This window comes from Phocoena sinus, chromosome 14 (genome assembly GCF_008692025.1).
Source record: "Phocoena sinus isolate mPhoSin1 chromosome 14, mPhoSin1.pri, whole genome shotgun sequence".
Lineage (NCBI taxonomy): Eukaryota > Metazoa > Chordata > Mammalia > Artiodactyla > Phocoenidae > Phocoena > Phocoena sinus.
Window position 1 is genome coordinate 5569255 of NC_045776.1, and position 22420 is coordinate 5591674.

The window sequence follows — 22420 nt, forward strand, 5'->3', positions numbered from 1 at the left end:
AAATAGAATGGTAGTTAACATGGGCTGGGAGGGGATGGGGTGATGTACGTCAAAGGGTACACATTTTCAGTATAAAATGAACAAGTTCTGAGGATCTAATTTACAGCGTGGTGACTATAGCTAATAATACAGTATTGTATACTTAAAGGTGCGGAAAGTAGATATTAAGCGTTCTCATCACGTAAATAAGAAAGAGGAAACTGTGTTAACTACGTGAGGTGATGGCTGTATTAAGTATCTTGATGTTGGTCATCATTCCACCATGGATATGTATATCCAATCATCACATTGTACACTTTAAATACATAAAATTATATTTGTCAATTATTCCCTAATAAAGTTAAATTTTAAAAATACTTTTTGTTTATTAATGCTTATATATTTATGTTTTAAAGTATGTATATAGCTTTCACATCCAATATTATGAAATATATAGCATATCATATTTATCACGTATTTATCTAGGATAAAATCATAAATATTATGCCTTAGTTTAAATAAGCAAGAAAAGACTACATTGCATGCTAAAGATGTTTTTCAGTGATGGGTTCTATCCAAAGAAAACTAATTTAAGCTCTATTAGAAATAAATACTTAGGATAAATGAAAGGAAGGGATCTTGAATTACCTTAGCCTCCCCCTCTCAATTTTTTTTTTTTTTAACAATAGAATACCTTCCTCTTAGGCTCTAGGTGACCATGTGTCTACTACAGGGTGATTGTGGGTGTTAAACTGTATGTTATATTCTAGATAAAGAAAATAGTGCGCTAACACATAACAGATGCTCAATCAATGGCTGATATTTTTAATGTCGATGGGGATGTCCCTACACTTAAGAGCATAGAGTCTACTGTGACAGTGCTAATGACAACAGTTTCTAGTAACAAGGAAATAAAATAGAAAAGGTAATCCGTGTGATAACTAGGAAACGTTTTCACTTTTAAATTTTAGTTATATTCTGAAAGTCTTTCTAAGCAATAATGGACTAAAATTCCATCACAAAGAGACAAGCTAAATGTCTCCTTATAGACAGAACAATCGTTCAATCAATGAATAAATAATGTTCCATTTCTATATCAATCTGCTACTTTCACAATTATTAACTTCCTTCTAAAAATAATTTCAAGCCTAAATTTAAACCTAACCTGTTTTTCCCATCATATAAGAATACTTATTGCTTTAATTCCATAATTAAGTCCCCTATATAAAGTTTTACTTTTTATACAAGTTAGACATTTTTGTTGCCTCATAGAAAAGAGGTTTGGTTTTATTCCCTCCAAAGGTGATGATCATGTGTGTTTGCATTTGCATTAGTCAAATGAAATGCTTATAGCATAACATTTAAGAATTGCTTAATAGAGATGTTATTTAAAGATGTATAGATGTGTGAGAGGTATTGTTACTTAATTAGCATCCCCAAATTGGTCTAATTTTCAGTCTAAGCTCACATTTCTTTCCTAGATCTGGAGTCCCTTGCGATTCACGTTTGCACACAAATCCGTGTTCTCTGTGATGGAAGGATAGAGTTGTGCTTATTTTGACAATAAGAGGTCGTGAAATTGATGCAACGTTGGAATAAAAATAGGAGAGTAAGAATCAACAATTTCCACTGTGTTAAACTCATACAAATGGAACAAAATATGGTGGCTTCGGAAACGTTTCCTGACAAAGTCCAATACATCTGACCAGCATGTTATAAAAATGTTGAAGCAAAGTACTTCGTTTTCAGCGAATATCCTTTGGGGGAGAATAGATTGGCGGGGGCTATTTTGTCCTATTTTGCATGTTAAGTAGAAAACATTTGGCTCAGAAGTTCTTTTAATCACATTTTTACTACCATACTAAATACCTTGTCTCAGGTAATAATATGCAATTCCGTTTTCACTTTGCCCCTGTCTTCCTACGCATCTATTTCGGCGGAACTGATGTGAAGTCAATTTTATCTCGCGCTCTTAGAGATGAGGCCTTGGCAGTTCTAACGAGGGAGAGGAGCCATGCCCCAGCCTATGGGAACAAAGGCCTTGAAAACCCCCTACCTGCAAAGCCCCACGTTATGGGCTGGGACCACAGCCCCGGCTGAAATCTTCAAACGAAAGAGGGTTAGGTGTGAAGTCTGGAGGAATAAGCTATACGTTCATTCTATTCTTCTGAACAGCACTGGCCCACTTACAGTTTATTTCTGAATAGCCTATCAGCAAAGGCATACTAAGCAAGTCAAAGGACTAAGTTTTTTTTTTTTTTTTTTTAAAACGACGTCTTTAGAGGTCGGGTTACAAAGAGAGTGTCCATTTAAATATTGTCTTTGTTTAAGGGCTGCATGGACTGTACAGCCCAGTGATCCTTGCAAAGGTTTTGAAGACAATGATAAGCAACGATAACCTGACTGCGGCATAAATCATCCTGGCAGAGTCGTTAGAACAGTGAAGATCTGCAAAAGCAAGGGTGCGGCTTCATTCTCTCAAGGGCAGGGCACTGAAGGAGACCGGAAAGATCGTTTCCTGTTGCTACATTTTTGCAGAGACCCGGACTGCTTTGGGGGGTCCAAGAAGACCATCAGCGAGCCTTACCCGTGTCCGCGGGACTCCCCGGCTCTCCCCGAGCCCGCTGGCCCGCAGCCCGCGGCAGGGAGGCTCCAGCGCCCGTAGGTGGCGCCCCACGTCCGTGCTTGCGCTTCTCGTCCGCGCTGGGGGCGCAGCTCGGAAACCCGGCGCGCGTCCCCGGGGGGTTAGAGCTTAGAGCAGGCATTTTAATAACTAAGCGCTCGAGTGTCAGCGCGCCCCACCAGCCCCCCAGGTTCAGAGGAGCAGAAGCAGAAACCCAGGCGGAGGCGCCCCTCTAATCCCTGCCCAAACCTGGCATTTCCCAAACTGGAGGTCCCGGAACCCCAGCTTTCACATCACTAAGATCCCAAGATTTTTCTCTTCATCCCAGTCCTCGTTTTTTTTTTTAAAGAAAACTGCTTTCCCCACTAATTATGAAAGTGATCACGCTATTCAGGATTAAGACTTGGAGGGAATTTGGAAAAGAAAAGAAAGAATCGAGAAGAGGCGCGACCGGCGCTCTTGAGGTCGCCTAATTTCTGAAAGAGAGGCGTCTGGGAGGATTTCGCGCCGGGTGTTCGGGTGAGAGCGGGACCGGGGCGGTGCGGGGCGCGCGCCGAGTCCTCAGGGCGTCCGCGGCGCTCGGCGGTGTGGTGCGGAGGCCGGGACCGAGGAGGGGGGAGCGGCGGAGAGAGGCAGCAGCAGGCGCGAGGGTCCCTCCGAGGCTGCGGGCCCGGGTGCGGTGCAGACGCGGGGCGGGACGCGCGGGGCGCGGAACGCGCCGGTGCGGGGCGCGGGCCGGCGCGGGAAAGCGGCAGGGCGGGGCGGCGCGGTTATTGGCCAAACGCCGGGAGAAGGGGTCGCGCTCGGTGTCTCCTCCCGCCAGCTCCCGCTCATCTTCTCCGAGCAGAACAAGTTCACGGACCGCGGTGCTCGCCCATCATGGATGTTCCAGGTAACCCAACCCGGCCCTGCCCTCCGCGATCGGCGCGTTAACTGCATTCGTGCGTCTGTCTCAATGAGGACCATCGCGGGTCTGCGTCTGGGCGGAGAGAAAGCGGGAGAGAACATCGAAATCATTTTGTTCAGGGGCTGAGGAGGGAGGCTTCCCGTCGGGAAACAACTTGTCTCTTCTTATAAGGACTATTTAGGCAGTTGGCTGAGTTGTTCGGACGCTGCGGGCGGTGAGGGGAGAGGTTTGTTTGCTTTTTGTTTCTCGCCCGGGTATGGGAGATATATGTCTAGTTTAGAGGGGGAAGAAGGGGCCCGGTTACAAGTGCAGACAGGCGCGTAAGTTGGCAGAAAGCTGCAGAGGCTGCCTCCTGGCCGGGAGGAGAAGAGCCCGGAGTCCGGAAACAAAAGCTGCACGATAAGCCAAGCTCGGGGTTCCCACCGCTGGAATCCTCTGGTCCTGCGCCAGAGAGAGGGATCCGAGGGGCTTCTCCAAAGGGGCTCGCTGCTGGCAGGGGGGGCGCTGGAAGTGGATGTTCGGTTTTAGGATTTTTCTCTCTCTTCTTTTCTGGTTTTTGTTTTTCCTCTTACTCTTATTCGCCCGAAGGAGCTTCCTGGGGATTTGTTCTTGGGGTGGAAAACGGATAAGATCTTCACTAAATGGATTGCTTTAAGAAAAAAAAAAAAAGTCTCTAGGTCGGAGAAATAGAGGATGAATGAAAGTGAAAGCAGAGAAGGGAAAAAGGTTTCTTGGTGTGGCTTTAGAGAAAATGCCTCTGAAAGCCATTAAGGCTTAGTGGATCTTTTTCTTTGCCTGTGGCTTAAGCCCTCCTTTGCCTTGGGCTGAATGGGCCGGGGTGGCGTTGACCGCGTCTCCGCGGGTGACCGGCCATGTCCTTATGGCCGAGGCCCTGCGGAATTACGGGCCCCTTACCTGACCGCGCCCCCGGCGCGCGCCGCCCGAGAGCCTTCGGGGATGCCCTGGCCAGTGAGCCCCGGCGTTTCTCGGGACCTGTGTGTCGGTCGGGCTCTCCGGGGAGCAGTGCGAGGCACCGAGGGGGTGGTCTCCAGGGAGGGGGCCCGAGCGCCGCAGGGACCTGCTCGCCGCGCCTCCTCCGCACGCAGCTTCACCTCCCTGTCTCAGGGTTTGGGTTCTTTGCCCTGACAGGTCCGCTGGCGCCTTTCTTCTGAGGACGACCCCGGCCTTGAACATCGGCGCAGGGGACCGAGGCCAGAGGAGGCTACTCACGGCCCCGCGCGTTCCCGCGCGCCCTCCCGCCCTCGCCGCGCCCCCGCGCGCCGCCCCCCGCAGCCCGGATGCCGGCGCCCGGCCGGGGCCCCCGCGGGCCGCCGCTGACCATGCCTGGGCGCCGGGGGGCGCTGCGCGAGCCGGTCGCCTGCGGCTCCAGCCTGGGGGCGGCGCTGGCCCTGCTGCTGCTGCTGCTGCCCGCCGGCTGCCCCGTGCGGGCTCAGAATGACACGGAGCCCATCGTGCTGGAGGGCAAGTGCCTGGTGGTGTGCGACTCCAGCCCGTCGGCGGACGGCGCCGTCACCTCCTCCCTGGGCATCTCCGTGCGCTCCGGCAGCGCCAAGGTGGCCTTCTCCGCCACGCGGAGCACCAACCACGAGCCGTCCGAGATGAGCAACCGCACCATGACCATCTACTTCGACCAGGTCAGCCGGCCGGCCTGCCCCTCGCCTCCCGCCCGGGTGGGGAGGGCGGGGGGCCTGGGGGGTCGCCGGCTTCCGGGACGTGGAGTTCCAGGCCCTCCCCTCCTCTCTGCCCTTTCTCCCTTCTCCAGCAAGCTCTCCTTTTCACACTGTAGCTTTTTTAGAACTAATCAGCTCAGTTGGCACTGGGGTGACTGAGAGTCCTGTAAAGCTAAGCGTCCCGGAGAGCCAAGAGAGCTGAAATAGATTTCCCGAAAGGACAGTGAACGTTTTGCTTTTCGCTGGGATGGGGGCCGTCCTTTGTGGTGGATGGCCTTCTGTCACCCCACTGGCCACTTAGGGACCGAGCGCATTTAAACTCTCCCCGCTCAGCCCGCGGGTTCTCCGAAGGTCTCAGCCAAGGCTCCGAAAATGTGTACCTACTGCTTATTTTGGAAAGGACTGGGGAGAGGATGCTTGTCTTCAGAAAAATAAGGGGGGGAGAGTGGGGGGAGGAAATAGCAGGTATAGTTATAGATAAACAAAACCAAACCGAGTGTGGTTATATGAATGCAATGTACGGTAAATACAATATATACAACGTATCATAAAACGCATATCGATGTATATAAAGAAAACACAAAATGAAGAGCCATGACTTAAGTTGCTCTAGCCACTCAACTTCTCCCACTGGCTTCAAAGCAGAAGGGTCTGCATATGATCAGGCTTTGGCAACGCCTTCTCTGGGTTACTGCTGCCCAGGATTAGAGGTCTCCACCTTCCTCTAGTGTCCTCCCTCCCCACCTTGGTTTCTGTTGCTTTTTGGAAACAAACAGGAAACATTAGCGTGGTTTCCAAACTTTACCTCACCATTCCATTCCTTTTGCCAAAGTGCTTCCCACACAGGGAGCTCTGGCTTACTGAGCACACTTGATTGGGTTCCTTTCTCTCTGTTAACCAACTCGCATGCCTGAGTGGTGACACATCTGTACACAGCAAAGCCTCTTCTTAGGCCAGTGTCTTTATTTGCTTTAATCCTTGTTAAGGATTATGTACTTGAAATTTGGGGAGGGGTGTGTACGGGGCGTGTCTCTCTTTAATCTGTTTCTTTTCTTACGAGACATACATGTCTTTAATTTAATGATGTCCAACTAAAGCAGGCAGTGAATTCATTTTCACAGCATTTTTACATCTGCCCTTTCATTAGGGTGTCAAAAAAAAACCTCTGTGACGTAGGCAGGCTAAGTAGTAGTAGGATTCTAATTTTATAGATGAGCAAACGATGACAGGGCAGATTAAGTGATGCTTCTCTGGTTCCCCAGTTAGGGAGTAAGTGAAACTTGCTTTTCTGGGGCTGGTGGGTGTTCTTCCGTCTACAGCAAGGCCCTGAATTTACCAGTTTCCTGAATTAGAAATGGAGGTGCGAGAGTTGAGGCCGTTGAGTTGGGAGAAGCAGCGCTGAGAGCTTGGAGAGGGGAGGCTTTGTTCTTTTCTCAAGCCGTGTCAGGCAGACAGGAACACAGCCTCGGAGCCACATCCTGAAGCACATCGCCTTTAACGATAGAGCCCGAGTGTCTCTGAGCCCTGCAGTCGAGGGGCTGAAGTACTGCTTGGAGCTCCCTGAAGAAGCTGGTGTGGCGCAGTCCCCAGCCATCCCAGCAGTTGCCAGTGGCACCCTGCCCGTTGCTCTGGGAGCCGTGTGTGATCCATCTGTAATGAGTGTGTACAAAGTAACGGCAAAGGGTATGAGGTTGAAATTTATTTTCTGAACAGATGACAGGGTCTCTAATCTAGGATTTTGTTGTTGCTGGCTGTTCACTTTAAAAGCTGAGAACACCAGGTGGGCCATTTTATTATTTTTATTGAGTTGTGCATGTGTGTGTGAGGAGGAATGGGGACAGGTCCAGACAGAGGGGCCATATTCCGCCTTGAATATCTGAAAGGGAATCTGTTCATAATGGGGCGGGACCCTCCACTCTCCAAGTTCTGCTTATGACATCCTGACAGTCTCATCCATCTTTGACTTGAGAAATAGCACCTGGAGGGTCACGTGATTTTGTATCTCGTGGCTCATTTTGTCGTTATTCTCGCACCTTGCGGAGTTCCCACCGTTTGAGCTAAGGGTGTCCGAGCTGCCTTTCCACTCTCCCTTTAGTTGTCCAAGCTTATTTGCCTGACATCATAGCTCAGCTCAGAGAGCAGACACCTCACGTGGAGTAAAGTGAGGGGACATGGGCGCAGCCAGTGTTTATGGAGTGTGGTCTTTCACCCAGCAGCCTTTATTGAGCACCTACTGTGTGCTGCTGGTGGGGAGGGGCATGCCTGGGGCTGGGAAACAGAGAGGAAACCTCACACGGTCGGTCTGTTCTCTCCTAAAGCACACAAAGCTCGTCCCAAGCTTTATCTGACAGATGTTATCTCACTGAGTTGGCCTCTTACGCCACAGCCCTTTCTCTGCCCATTCAGGACGGAGCTCTGTCTTGGTCCACGCTTCACGTTCAAGTCCCCAGAATCCCACGGACCTCTGAACAGACTCAGCGTGTCTACCGAGCTGATCGTCTCCCCCTGCTTTCTCTCAGCCCTGCCCACAGCAGCCACAATTTGCATCCACGTTTCCAACGCATAAATAAAATATACTCTAAAGCCATCCTTTTGAATTACGATCCATTAGCATCCTTCGGAAATCAATTCCTCGGCAGGACGTGGCGCTCCGGGGCTGCTTCCTTCCTGGGGCGGCCTGGGCGCCCTGAGCAGGTGCTGCGGTGGTGCTTCAGTTCCTAAAGGGGCGGGTGGGGGTGATTTTGTGAGTCTGACTGAAACACACGCTGAGGAGGGGCTTGCTCTGCGTGTGCTGTATCCCCTCTTCTTTTCCAGGTCTTAGTAAATATTGGCAACCATTTCGATCTCGCCTCCAGTATATTTGTAGCCCCGAGAAAAGGGATTTATAGCTTCAGCTTCCACGTGGTCAAAGTGTACAACAGACAAACCATCCAGGTGGGTCGCTCTGACAGCTGGTCACTTTGGGCTGTGGATGAATAGTCACACCGTCTGCGAGGCAGGGAGAACCAGGGACGGGGGTCACGGGGGCCTGGACACCAGCTGAGTCCTCTGGGCCAGGACCCCGCATGGGTCCAGGTCCATGGCCAGGGTGGGGAGGAGGTGGGGGGGGGGGAGATGAGAAGAAGTGGATGGGATGGGGTCCATCGTGGTCGGCTGAGCTTCATCCTCTGCCTCGCAGGTCAGTTTAATGCAGAACGGCTACCCGGTGATCTCCGCCTTCGCAGGGGACCAGGACGTCACCAGAGAAGCTGCCAGCAATGGTGTCCTGCTGCTGATGGAAAGGGAGGACAAAGTCCACCTCAAACTGGAGAGGGGCAACCTCATGGGAGGCTGGAAGTACTCCACGTTCTCGGGCTTCTTGGTTTTCCCTCTATGAACGCAGAATCCCCGCCCCTCCCTGCCCCGCCGAGGATGGGGAAGTTGCCACCTGGACGCAGGAGTTCACCCTTCCTAACACCCCGAACTTGCCAGAACAGGGCAGCTTGTTTCTAGCCTCCTTCGTCGGACTGTTGTGGTCGAAGCGTGAGCGCCTTCGGAACCTCCGGTGTTTTCTTTGAATGTTGACCATGCCTCTCTGCAACCTGACCTCTAATTAGTTTTAGATGACAGGGTCTGAAGGAGAAATGAAATGACGGATCTGAGCAATCTGTACCTGCGATTGGAAAGTCGATATGGGATGTTATCGCTGGGACCACTGACTTCTCTTCTTTTGTTTGTACCTGGTACCGCTGCCCCCGGAATGGCCCGTAGGCTGCAGGCGGGGCTCACAGCGAGAGCCCTGCCAATCACCACCGCCTGACAGTCCTTGAAACGTGTTCTCTGTGTGTCTGTTCAGCCTTAAGAAAAAGAATGGCTTCGCTTTCATGCCGTTTTCCTCCCAACCCCGGGTGGATGGGAGGACGCGGAAGGGGGAAGGGAACATTGTGTTAAGAAGTGCTTTATCCAGAGAAGCAAATTTTGCGCCATTGGACTGCCAGTTTTGTTTTGTATTGTTTGTGTATGTGTGTGTGTGTGTGTGTGTGTGTGTGTGTGTGTGTGTGTTCTCCCCAAGCAACTACTTTCCTTCCCACACACAGCTCTCCGTCCACACCTCCGCTCTGATCTTTTGTGCTGGGGTGAGGAGAGAAAAATGTGTGTTGAATTCCTGGATGAGACCAAACAAGACAAAACAAAAAATAACTGTGTATTTTGTTTTGGAGGAGACCAAACCAAACAAAAGGTACCTGTAGAGCAAAGTGAAAATGACAAACGGCCATTTCTGCTTATTCTTTCAAAGAGATTCTCGCAGAGGCACTTTTGGAACTAACAACCTGGATTTTTTTTTTTTTTTTTTTTAATTCACATTCTGGAATACTTTAAGAGACTGATGTTCCTGGGTGGCCTGAATCATGTCAGATTGGCATGGAAGCTGTGATGACCAAGTCCCCGATCACATGGTTTCTTTGCTGAGCACACCTGGGTCGTCCAGGCAGCATGTTTTTGTTCATCTGGATCCACTTCTGGGTGAGCACACCGCGATCAGGCGCCTCAGAGTTGACGGGACCAACCAGTTCTTCCCCATCACAATCCTCTTCTGACCCACCAAGGCCAGAGGGTGTTGACACTCCCCTGGGAGCGCCCGGTGGGAAGCCACCTGGAAATCGCAGTGGTTGAAGGTGTCGGCAGAGGTGCCCTAGAAGCAGTTTCCCAAATCCTTGTTGTTTGGCACCTTGTACAACAATATTATTAAAACACAGCTGAGAGTTGATGGGTGCAGGATTCGTATGCCAAGGAAATGGCACTGATCCCAAAGCAATCAAAGAAGAAACCTCAAACTGGATGTTAATTTGTCCTTTGTGTCACAATGTAACCAAAATATTGATGATAAAAAGTCATAATTTAAGATGCAGAATAAATGGGTTTGATGTCTGACTTGGTTTCTCCCTCCACCTCTCCTCCCAACTCTCAAAATGTGTGTAAGGAAAGGCCAAGGATCAAGGGCGTGGGGAAATTAAACCCATACTGTTTACTCTTTAGAAAATACACAGAAAAACACACAGCGACAGAGGCAGATCTAGCTTTGGGTCCAGATGTATATTGCACCCTTAAAAATCTATTTTTCACACAGAAAGATTTGGGGGGAGGTATTATGTGAAAAAGACAGCATTAAAAAGGTTTGATGGAGAGGCAATCTGCTTTTATCACATTTAATCTTTGATGTAGTACAAGATCCAATCCAATATTTCAATCAGAGAACACAGATATACAAGAGACTGACCTTTGATGATCGCATCAGGTGTTTCTAAGATGTGTGTGAGGATGGGTCTCATTTTCAAGTAAGAAATGCAGTGGGGATCCTACACGTGGAAAAATATCGTTGGGCTATGGGTGTAAGTTTTACTGGCCTTAGGTACACAAGAGGATGCGGAATTTAATTTGAATCAAAATGCTGTTACATTTTGTAAGGGAAAAAAAGTATCAAAAATCATGAACCGAAAAGCATTTGGGATATTTTGGCTCTGTGAGTAGAAGACACACTCCTGACAAGAGCATTATTTATTAATGCTGGTAACATACACAGCAGGATCATAGCTAAGATTTTTCGCTGTTTTATTGCCCTTAGCTATTTAGTCCTCTTTCCCTCACTTCCTCAACCTTATGTTCAATTTAAAACAAAGAGCAAACAGTCCTCAGTGAGAGACAGTATAGCACGTCCGAGACTGAAAGATGTATGAGAAGTTATTTTTTATTGCTTACTAATCTGTAATAGACATTTCTTCGTAGTTATAAACGTATTACATATAGGTTGTCATTTGGGTATACTGTCTAATAATAAGTTACTAAATTGAGCTATCTAAAAATAAGTATGTTTCAGGAGTTGCTTTTATATTAGGAAGGAAAACTTTATCGCTTTTTTTGTTTTTTTTTTTAAACGGATGCCAGAAACTACATTAGGAAGAAGCCAGGACGTTAGTGTTTCTGAAGTTGTTGATCATTCTCTGCTGCTCCTGCCGAGGTTCTGTTTGGCTAAGGAACTTTGCGGGGCATGAAGCCCCTGTGTAAGGTCTACAAAAACATATAGGTCAGATCAAAATTTGAAATATATCTTTAATTGGGAAAAAAGGGACGTCTGTATTTGAAGCCCAATTTGAGCAGCCCCCATCTCTGAGCCGCAGTTCCCCCATCTGTAAACTGAGGAAAACAGCCCTGCACCTTCTGCCCATCCCCCAAGGCTAATATGAGAATCACACAGACATGTCAGGACTACAAGGAACCATGGTGGAAAAAGGGAGAGTGTTTCTTGTAAATCAGATTTTTCAACAGGCAATTTAAGAAAGAATATTTAAAATGAACACCCAACAGGACATTTTAATGTGAAAAGCAAATGTCCATATTCTCAAATAGCCTTTTGAAATTACAGCACTCTATTGAAGTCTCATTTGATTTTTAGAAGCACATCAAAATCTACACATTTTCATATTAATTTAATTCTCAGTTATGTGATTTGACTATCGTTTGTGGCTCAAGCCAACCTTTCTGTGCAAATATGTAACCGACATTTTATAAAAGTGTATAATTAACATTTGAACACAAGTAAAAGATGAGGTTCCAATATTACGACATCATAACAGTGAGTTGCTCTAGTTGATAAATGTTAATGCTACTAAACTGTAAATGCTTTGAAAACAATACTATTTTTTAACTTAAAATATATGCTAATGTGAAACAATCCTGATGATTCAACTCTAGGTCCTGAGAAACTGTTTAGCACCTGTAATTCCTGAGCCTTTATTTGCATCCTTATATTTCTGATTTATGGATTCATGTATAATGAAATTCTTTACATTTTCAAAGGTTATGCTTTACTGTGGCTGCCCAGAGCAAAGCTGATAAAAACCTGTTGAATATTAGAACGAAAACTCATGGAATCCTCTAGAGATTACATAGATTTACTTATTTGGAAAAAATATTTCAAGCTAAATCTAGTTATTTCATGCATCAGAAGAGTTAGAAAAGTTACACAAAGCAAACCAAAACTTTTACTGAATACTTAATTTTGTTTGTACTATCTCCTTGACATCTTATAAAGGAGATTGTTATCAATTCACATTCATACTAACTATTACATATATACGGTTTGCCTGTAAATACATGCACATATGCACCGGATTTTTAGCATAATGATAAAAATAAAATACATACACTGGCTACATTCTCCTGGAATCTAGAAATATGTGAGAGGAAAAATTGACGAATCACTTTATACGAGCAAAACAAAAGCATGGGTTGCTTCAGCATGCCTCATATATGGCACAGGAACAAAGAATTGTCTAGCAATTTGTGACCCTCTTATTTTGCAGTCTTTTATAAGGAAATTAATACTGCAGTAAGAATGTTGCTGTAAATATGTAGTTAATGTTTATATTTCTACAGAATAGAAAGCATATAACAATCTACCGTATAGATACACTTGAATGAAAGTCTCTGTTACATTATATTTAAGATGGTGTAAATAAATGATGGAACTCATAGAAGCAGGTTACATTGAATCACTCTAAATGGTTTACTGTGTACTCTGTAAAAACACTTATAAGAAATGTAAAACTAGATGAACCATACAACTACAGTGAGTTTTTTACCCTTCTGCCTCGCTTGTGTAGTTCACTTGTCATTGGGACTCTATTTCTAAAGCTGGCGCTTGGCTACTACAGTGGGATATTACAAACTTTTTTTTTTTTTTTTTTTTTTTTTGCGGTACGCGGGCTTCTCACTGTTGTGGCCTCTCCCGTTGCGGAGCACAGGCTCCGGACGCGCAGGCTCAGCGGCCATGGCTCACGGGCCCAGCCGCTCCGCGGCACGTGGGATCTTCCCGGACTGGGGCGCGAACCCGTGTCCCCTGCATCGGCAGGTGGACTCTCAACCACTGCGCCACCAGGGAAGCTCCTACAAACATTTTTAAAATTTAAGATCAGAGGCTATAAATTCTTGTGAGGTTCTTAAAGTTAATTTTCTTGGCGTTTAAGGAGCAAGCACACCAAATATACTGAAGTGAGTTAAACAACAATTTCCATTTTGGTTTTATGATTTTAGATATTTTGTGCTCTGATTTTTATTTTTATTTTTTTGAACGATACACTGTGAAGACGTTAACTGATGATGGCCATGTTCCTCTGTCAAATCTGTTTATGTATTTGCGTAGATTTTTAAAACATAATTTTTGCAGATCGATTCACCAAAAAGTATGTTTATTGCTCTTGTGGATGGAGGTCTACGATTAATTCACGTTTAGATATTTTAAAAGTGTGTATGTTACACAGCTGTCCATGGTGTGATTGGTCAGATTCAGCCTTCACTCACCCCCTGAAAAAAGAAAAAAAGAAAAGTCTTCTCAAAGTTCCTTTAAAGTAGACCCAATGAATATGAACTTAAAAAAAAAAAAAAAGGCATGTGTGTGTCTGTATAATAACATTATACCAGAACGTGAATTCTAAGTAAATGAGCTTTCCTTCCATTCCCAAACCCAGCAGGGTAACTTGAAATGTGTAAGGGCAAAAGCCATGAGGTTTTAATAGGAGCTCTGTTTTATCTTCCTAAGCGGATTTTGCTGTGGATTTCCATCACCAGAATCACTTCAGTGTCTATAGCGTCATAAATCATCATCTCATCAGCTCACCCACATACACTCTTTGTGTAGTGTAAATGAGCTCCTTGACGACTTAATTTGGAAAAGAAATCTTCATTCCCCCTTCTGAACGCCTACGGCAAGACTCCCCAGGGTTAGAATGCCGCTTTGCCCTGGAGCTGTCCTAACAGGACGGAAGCTACTTATTAATGAGCCATTCCAGTCTTGAGACCTGACTAGCATTGCCTTTAACTTGGATTAGTGTTTCTTCACATTCCAGGAATGCTGATTTCTTTTTTAAAATTCATTTTAGGTGGCAAAAAAAAATTCTTTTGTGTTGAATGTTGGCATACAATGGAATGTGGAACTCTGGGTATTTTGCCTAAGTATCTATCACTTTATTCATTTGAAAATACTTATATCAATCTCTTATACTTTCAAAGTCCTGTGGGATGTATATAGCACCCTAATGTTTCCTTGGCTTTGTATTATAAAAGAGCATTTATTGTGATTCTGGTTCATTGTTATTATAGAACTGACTCAAAAATAATGTCTAAAGTGTAACTAACCGAAAAAGATTGGCAAATTCTCCTTATTACTAAAATTCCTCATTTGCCTTATTTTTACATGGATCTTAAAGATTCCTACCAGCTTAAAATTAACATTTATCTTTGAATTTCTAACTCCTTTTTTCCCCCACAATCATGTAACTATTAGATCATAAATAGTAGAGTTCCAGAGAGAAGTTTATCACTGAACAACAGATTTAGGACATGACCATGGGATACTGTCTTTTTTCACATTGCTGAGCACCATGTCGAGATGTCATATAGTTTTATTCTGGAATTGTCAATGGTTAGTGGGAAGAGCAATTATATTACTTATAAAAAATGATCTGTTCTTTTGGGAACAGGGTGTAGATATTTCCTTTTCATTCCAAAACATTTGCAGATTGCTGCCTAGGGGCCAGTGCGTTTAGGGATAATGATAGAAAAATAAAGACATAGTCGGTGTATGCCAAGAGCTTATAGTCCTTGTTGGAAATGGTGTTCAAAAGTAGCCTGGAGGAGAGCCAGTTAAACTGCTGGTGACGGCGCGTCTGAGGTGGGTGTGGGAGGAAACTTAGAGATGTGAATGCATATTTACTAAAGTTAATAATGTAATTTACATTTTTCACATAGGAAGCAGAGGATGTGAGCTTGGCATTGGCAGTGAATACTGAGCATCAGTTGATCTCCCAATTAAAAGGTCCCCCCATCACCTCTCCTCCCTTGGTGAACACGGTTGGATATTTGACAGACCAATGGCAGTCTAGTACTCATGAACTAATCGTGGAGGTATGAAAGTGACACAGGGCCAGATGCAGGGAATTTCCATTGTTTTAACACATTCAGTGAAGATTAAATTATCACAGCCCTTTTTACAGTTGTATTTCTGCTTTCCTCATGTGGTGAATTTCTTGGGAGAGCAGAAGTCACGCTAAGATTACTCAAATCCTCGGAAGACAGGGATTAAGCAGGATACAAGCAAGGCATGATGTTAAGTCTCTCTTAAACAGACTAGATGGGTCACCTCGCCCTTCAGCATGTTTTATAAGATATTAACTTAAGGAATAAAGGTCTAGCTTAATAAGAAACAAAAGATAAACACAAGACCAAATGGCTCTGGTAGCAAACATGAATTCTCTATGTTTTACTTCTACAAACACACACATACGTATGTTCCTGTGTGTGTGAACTTTGAAATAAATAAATATTTATAGTCCAAGCTTACCCACTGGCAAAATGCCTTCCGGGTGTCTCTAGTTATGTCATCAGTGAAAACTCACTTTCATATAAGAGGAAGGTGATGGACCAAGGTACCTTTGTCTGGGTACATAGAGTCACTTCTACTAACTTTTTACTTCAATAATTTGGTCTATCTAGCATATTTCATTTCTTGTATTCAATCACCAGAATATATTTCACCAGAAGGTAGACATTACATCTGGTCTCCCTGACAGACAGAGATTGAGAACTGTTGAGAATAATTAAGCCATCTGGTGCTATAAATCCAACAGAAAGTTATGATCAATGGATCATGGCCTAATCTGCTTTTCATCCATTGCATCTAAATTACCTTGGCACAAAAGGATGAGGGAGCTGGATTTTTAAAGAAAATGGCCACTTCTCCCCAGTCATTAGCTGGCAAAAGCACGCAGGCATCAGACTGTGATAATTAGAGAAGGCTTATTCTCCCCTAAGGCCGATTGCTTTTGATGCTTCATTTTTCCTTTTTTAAAAATGCCTCAGAATGTACTGCACCAAACAGCGAATGGCATGCAACTTTTACTTAAGATTCTTACCTATTCCTGAGTATGTTCATGAGAAGAAATTATTACTAACATAAACTTTTTATCTCAATGGAGAATTGAAATGAACCTAAATTAATTTTGCTATATCTTCTTGCAGAATTGCAGAAACATTTGTTCCAGGAAAAACTCCCCAATAGATGGTGCTGCTGTGATTTAAACCATTGCATAATTAGTATGCAAAAAAGCTCCAGAGAGAGGCCTCTGGGAATTCCCTTACATCAAGTTATAGAAAGACATAAAATGTGGCTTTATTTTTGCTAAATGCACATTGACCTAATGGTATAATTTGAAAGCTTCAGAAAGATGTCTCGGTGTTTTGAGGTCAAGAAATTACTTCTTGGGTCCAATATTCCTATCTCAAATATTTTTTGAAACATACCACAACAAAACTGAGTGATGCAAGAGGACGAGCTGAATGGCCTTCCAAATTTCTATCCCCGTCATGTTTCAAGGGTCTGTTAGTTAAATAAATAATATAAGGATTACAATACAAATGAAAAAAATGGAGTCCTTTCATATTTAAGGGAAAAAAAATTGCAGATGTAGGAATTGTATCGCCAGAATGATGCCCACTGTTGTTAATGGTCATGCTTAATACGCTGACCCTTGTCACAGAAACAGAAATATAGATCAACGCAACAGGATAGAAAGCCCAGAGATAAGCCCATGCACATATGGTCACCTTATCTTCGATAAAGGAGGCAAGGATATACAATGGAGAAAAGACAGCCTCTTCAATAGTGGCACTGGGAAAACTGGACAGCTACATGTTAAAGAATGAAATTAGAACACTCCCTAACACCATGCACAGAAATAAACTCAAAATAGATTAAAGGCCTAAATGTAAGGCCAGACATTATAAAACGCTTAGACGAAAACATAGGCAGAACACTCTATGACATAAATCACAGCAAGATCCTTTTTGACCCACCTCCTGGAGAAATGGAAATAAAAACAAAAATAAACAAATGGGACCTAATGAAACTTCAGAGCTTTTGCACAGCAAAGGAAATCATAAACAAGAGGAAAAGACAACCCTCAGAATGGGAGAAAATATTTGCAAACGAAGCAACTGACAAAGGATTAATCTCCAAAATACACAAGCAGCTCATGCAGCTCAATATCAAAAAAATAAACAACCCAACCAAAAATGGGCAGAAGACCTAAATAGACATTTCTCCAAAGAAGACATACAGATGGCCAGCAAACACATGAAACGTCAACATCACTAATCATTAGAGAAATGCAAATCAAAACTGCAATGAGGTATCACCTCACACCAGTCAGAATGGCCATCATCAAAAAATCTACAAACAATAAATGCTGGAGAGGGTGTGGAGAAAAGGGAACCTTCTTGCACTGTTGGTGGGAATGTAAATTGATACAGCCACTATGGAGAACAGTATGGAGGTTCCTTAAAAAAATAAAAATAGAACTACCATACGACCCAGCAATCCCACTATTGGTCATATACCCTGAGAAAACCGTAATTCAAAAAGAGTCATGTACCACAATGTTCCTTGCAGCATTATTTACAATAGCCAGGACATGGAAGCAACCTAAGTGTCCATCGACAGATGAATGGGTAAAGAAGATGTGGTACATATATCCGATGGGATACTACTCAGCCATAAAAAGAAACGAAATTGGGTTATTTGTAGTGAGGTGGATGGACCTAGAGTCTGTCATATAGAGTGAAGTAAATCAAAAAGCGAAAAACAAATACCGTGTGCTAACACATATATATGGAATCTAAAGAAAAAACAAAAGACAATGGTTCTGAAGAACCTAGGGGCAGGACAGGAAAAAAGACGCAGACGTAGGGAATGGACTTGAGGACACGTGGAGGGGGAAGGGTAAGCTGGGACAAAGTGAGAGAGTGGCATTGACATATATACACTACCAAATGTAAAATAGATAGCTAGTGGGAAGCAGCCGCATAGCACAGGGAGATCAGCTCGGTGCTTTATGACCACCTAGAGGGGCGGGATAGGGAGGGTGGGAGGGAGACGCAAGAGGGAGGGGATATGGGGATATATGTATAGGTATAGCTGATTCACTTTGTGATACAGCAAAAACTAACACACCACTGTAAGGCAATTATACTCCAATAAAGATGTTTAAAAAAATACGCTAACTCTTTGCACATGGGAGACACTGTGCTGAGTGCTTTACGGTTATCTTTCCATTTCTTTATCATGATAACCCTACAAAGTAGACACTCTCATTATTACCATTTTACAGAGGATGAGAATAACATTTAAAGCAATTAAATGACGTGGTCAAGGTCTCATAACAAATGAATCTCAGAGGTAGGATTCCAATCTTGGACTTTCTAAGTTCAGAACCAATTCTCTAAACTATGATTTTATACTGCATCTCAGAACGAGAGCTAAAGTGCGAAAATCATTTTGTTACATAAGACATCTATGTACGCTGTGATTAATCATAAGTGTTTGCATCACAGTTAGTAAAATACATTGTTTTTTTTAAAAAAAGACAATTTAGCTTTGCACCCTGCAAACATAAAAATTGGTTTATTGTAATCATAAGAGAAATATTGCAACAGCTGCTGTAAATTGATTCTCATATCAGAAACGCCAACGTTTGGGCTCTTGTGATGTTTAGTCATCATTCCCAGGCAGAAAACGATAATGGAAACTTTTCTTTCCTTTTTCTTGCCAGAACTCCTTGTAAACACGAATGCAAAATACTCAAACATATAAATACAAATAGCTCATTTTCCCAACAAGACTGCATATTTTATAAAGGACACAGGTCACTCTCTCTTAGGAATTCTAGAGTCAAAACTGAGACATCAAGCACAAGAAGAAAATAAGCTATGCTGGTACTGAGCTACTTGCCCTAAAGCTGTTCATGGGGGTTTAAGCTTAACCTCTGAGTGGAGAAATCTCCTAGAGGCTGGAGTCAGGGAGTTCCTTAAGAGATTAGACCTCTTGCCTGGAAAGCACACTTAGCAAAATTAAAAGTAATTAAACAGGGCTTCCTTGGTGGCGCAGTGGTTGAGAGTCCGCCTGCCGATGCAGGGGACGCGGGTTCGTGCCCCGGTCCGGGAAGATCCCACATGCCGCGGAGGGGCTGGGCCCGTGAGCCATGGCCGCTGAGCCTGCGCGTCCGGAGCCTGCGCTCCGCAGCGGGAGAGGCCACGACAGTGAGAGGCCCGCGTACCGCCAAAAAAAAAAAAAAAAAAAAAAAAACTAATTAAACAAAATTAAAGGGGGATTTTTCGAGATGGTAAGTCATTTGGTTGCATTAAATGTATTTGCTATGTTCTAACCAGAGGAGATATATTTTGAAGTTAGATAATAAAGAGACAAAACAAAAGTTGTCTCCAAATGTTTTTCTGAGAATATTACTTTTATTTTTTGTTACCTCTCATTATGTCTTTTTTACAAAACATGTTAACTTAAAGCTTGTGGACATAGAAAAAGCTTACATTTGGTACTATTACATCTAAATTTACTACTAAAACTTTTTACTAATACATATTTTCATAATATTTTAAAGAGGATAAAGAGTTTTTACTTTTTTGTGTTTGTTTCCTGAATGCACTTTTTGTAAAAAACAAAACAAACAAAAGTGTCACATTCCTATTCAAAATGGTAAGGCAAAATTTACCTTTAACAACTTTTTACTTGTTTAAAATAAGAGCCTTGGTCGTAGTGGGTAATTATGTGTGTATATTCAGAAGTGGTACCTATTTGTGTAACAGTATTTGTCTGGGTTCTTGGTTTGGCTCTACTACCAGGCAGAAAGCCTTAAAAAGACCCTTCATTACTTCGTACAACTAAAAATAAGGTAGATTAGCCAAAAGAATAACGATTACATATAAGGAGGTTTTATAGTACCTTTCAGTGAGATAAGGTATTTAAGTGTAATTTCAAATCAACATAAGATAAATTTAGATTTCGATAACTTAAGGTTTTTTCATCAGAGATATTGATAATTCTCTATTGATTACTTGCGATGGTTTAGTTCAAATTACATGTTATGGAGTTAAGCTTATTGGCCTGGGAGATAATCAATGTTACTTCATAGCAGTGTTACTGTGAAGAGCGTGTAGCTGTGGTTTATTGATAGTATTTTGGCAGTAGAGAGGTTTATCCTGCCAGCCCTGGTGGTTATGCCTTTAGGTAGAAAACAAGAGTTCCTATAACACCCTAGTACAGGATGCATCTTGTCAGGTTTTAGCCACAAAAGGTGATGGGGCAGGGCCGCTACGTTCACGTCCTCTAGCAGCTGTGACATTTTCCTTCTTGTATATTTTGAGAAAGTGCATCATATTTTCACTGCACTAGCTTTCCCTCCAAGAATATATGTATTAGAATTAAAATAACACTTGTTCATTAGACTCAAATATATGGAAAATATATCCGGGCATATAGATTGTGATAATGACGGTATGGAGATTTAAATGTACACATGAATAGGATGGATGAATAGATAGAGGGATAGATTAATAATAGATAAAAGATAGATGAAAAGATAGATACTTTAAATATATAGTTGTTTGAAAGTGACACAGACTCTCTCTCGATGGAACTTTAGGCAGGCTCTCTGAGCCCTCTTTTAAACTTGGTCTTGACCTTGGGCCTTGTCCTCAAGCCAGCCTAGCCCACTTGTAGCACGAATCCCGCTAAGTCCCTTTAAAAAGAGCACCTGACCCGTCGAGCGCTCCCAGGCGTCGAGCGCCCTGGATGGCGATGTGCTGAAGCAGGATTTTCATTCCTAAGATTCTGAGTATACTCTCAAGGCTGCATTAGAGTCTCAGGTCTGCTGTTGGGGAAGAATCTTCCTGGGTGGAAGTCTTGGCTATTTAGAGTGGAGATTTTCCCTCTGACTCTTGAGGGGGAAATTCCTGCCTCTTGTGAAGACTCTGATTTAGCAGCTGGGTTACAGGAGTCCCAGCCTTCTGTTCAGAAGGCACAGGGGCTGGGTTAGAGTCCCGGGCATCTTTGTTTGCCTAGTACCATTAGTTAAGAACAGGGGAGTTTCTTAGTTGACTGAAACCCCTACTGAAAACCCTGTCTGCAATGCTTCTGAGATCTCATTTCCAATTCTTCCTGACATATGCTCCACCCCTAGACACAAATTCTGTCAGCTCCCTTTCTTATTGGCATGATTTTATTAAGGTTAAGTTGGAACTTCATTGGCTTCTCTGGGAAACAAATCTCCCCAAACAGGCTGCTCTCAGACCTCTCCCTTCTTATCACCTCTGCCCTTCCTTCCCTCTTTCACCAGCTTTGATGTTCCCTTCAGCTCCCATGACTCCTTTGATATGGGAAGGGTCTCAAGTCCTCACCTCCTCCACCCCTTTGTGCCCCCCCCCCACTGCCAGATTCTCCCTGCCCACTTTAGCCCCCAACTCCCCATGGTCACTTGAACTTTGGACACCCTGCCCCCTCCTCCAACAGGAATGCTCAGGGAACTCGGGACCCCCAAAGCCACTACGTGTCGGGGCAAATGAAAATCTTAAAAGTTTCCTCCACAAATATTGATAAAAGCCTGAGCCCTCAGACTGAGCAGGTAAACTTACTTGTGCCATCTGCCGGATACACAATTCAAATGAGAATATAAAGTACAGCAAAAACAAGAGTCAACTATTTTATATAAGCCGGTGTGTTTTGTACGACTGTTACTTGACTCATGACTAAAATTTTAAAATGAAAGCTATAAAGTCTCTTTTTGCATCTGAATGTTTGTATCTGATTATGTATGTATATATGCATATAACGTACTACATATGTGACATTTTTCTGCATCTGATGATATTTCCAAATTAATTCATAAAATCCTATAAAGGAACTCTATTCAAATTGGCTTAGAGATAAAATAGCCCTTATATAAGTTAAATATTCCTAACATTCCCAGATACACAGAAACTAACCCAAATGTTTTTTTAAGTTCACATCATTTGAGTGAATTGTTGATAAATAAGACTAGTTTCGCAATATTGGTTTAACAAAAATGAGTATGCCTTCTGAGTTATCAGAGTTAAAGATAATATGAGCATAAACTTTTTCTACTTGGGATTATTAGTGAAATAATGTAATATTATATCTATTAGATATTTAAGATTAAATAAATTACAAATTCAACCTAAGAACAAATATACCAATAAAGAAAGAGAGGAAATGAATCACTTTATGCATATCAAGTATGGAAGTAAAACAAAATACCCATGTATTTAACTTCTCTTAGGGTTTTTTGTTTTTGTTCTTGTTTTTTTTGTTGTTGTTTTCTC

General features: G+C 43.4%; 1 protein-coding gene across 1 annotated transcript; it reads left to right on the forward strand.

The window, feature by feature from the left end:
- Nucleotides 1-4807: 4807 nt before the first annotated feature.
- CBLN2 (cerebellin 2 precursor) lies at nt 4808-10111 on the forward strand. The gene is made up of 3 exons (XM_032602884.1): nt 4808-5164; nt 8015-8134; nt 8379-10111. The coding sequence occupies exons 1-3, from the start codon at nt 4808-4810 to the stop codon at nt 8574-8576; spliced, it is 675 nt and encodes a 224-aa protein (XP_032458775.1). The 3' UTR covers nt 8577-10111.
- Nucleotides 10112-22420: the final 12309 nt, after the last annotated feature.

Excerpts from the sequence above, each read along its gene's own strand:
- CBLN2 (XM_032602884.1), top strand. The coding sequence starts at position 4,808 with ATGCCGGCGCCCGGCCGGGGCCCCCGCGGGCCGCCGCTGACCATGCCT. Across the intron at positions 5,165-8,014 it reads TGACCATCTACTTCGACCAG|GTCTTAGTAAATATTGGCAA; the intron begins GTCAGCCGGCCG and ends CTTCTTTTCCAG. Across the intron at positions 8,135-8,378 it reads ACAACAGACAAACCATCCAG|GTCAGTTTAATGCAGAACGG; the intron begins GTGGGTCGCTCT and ends TCTGCCTCGCAG.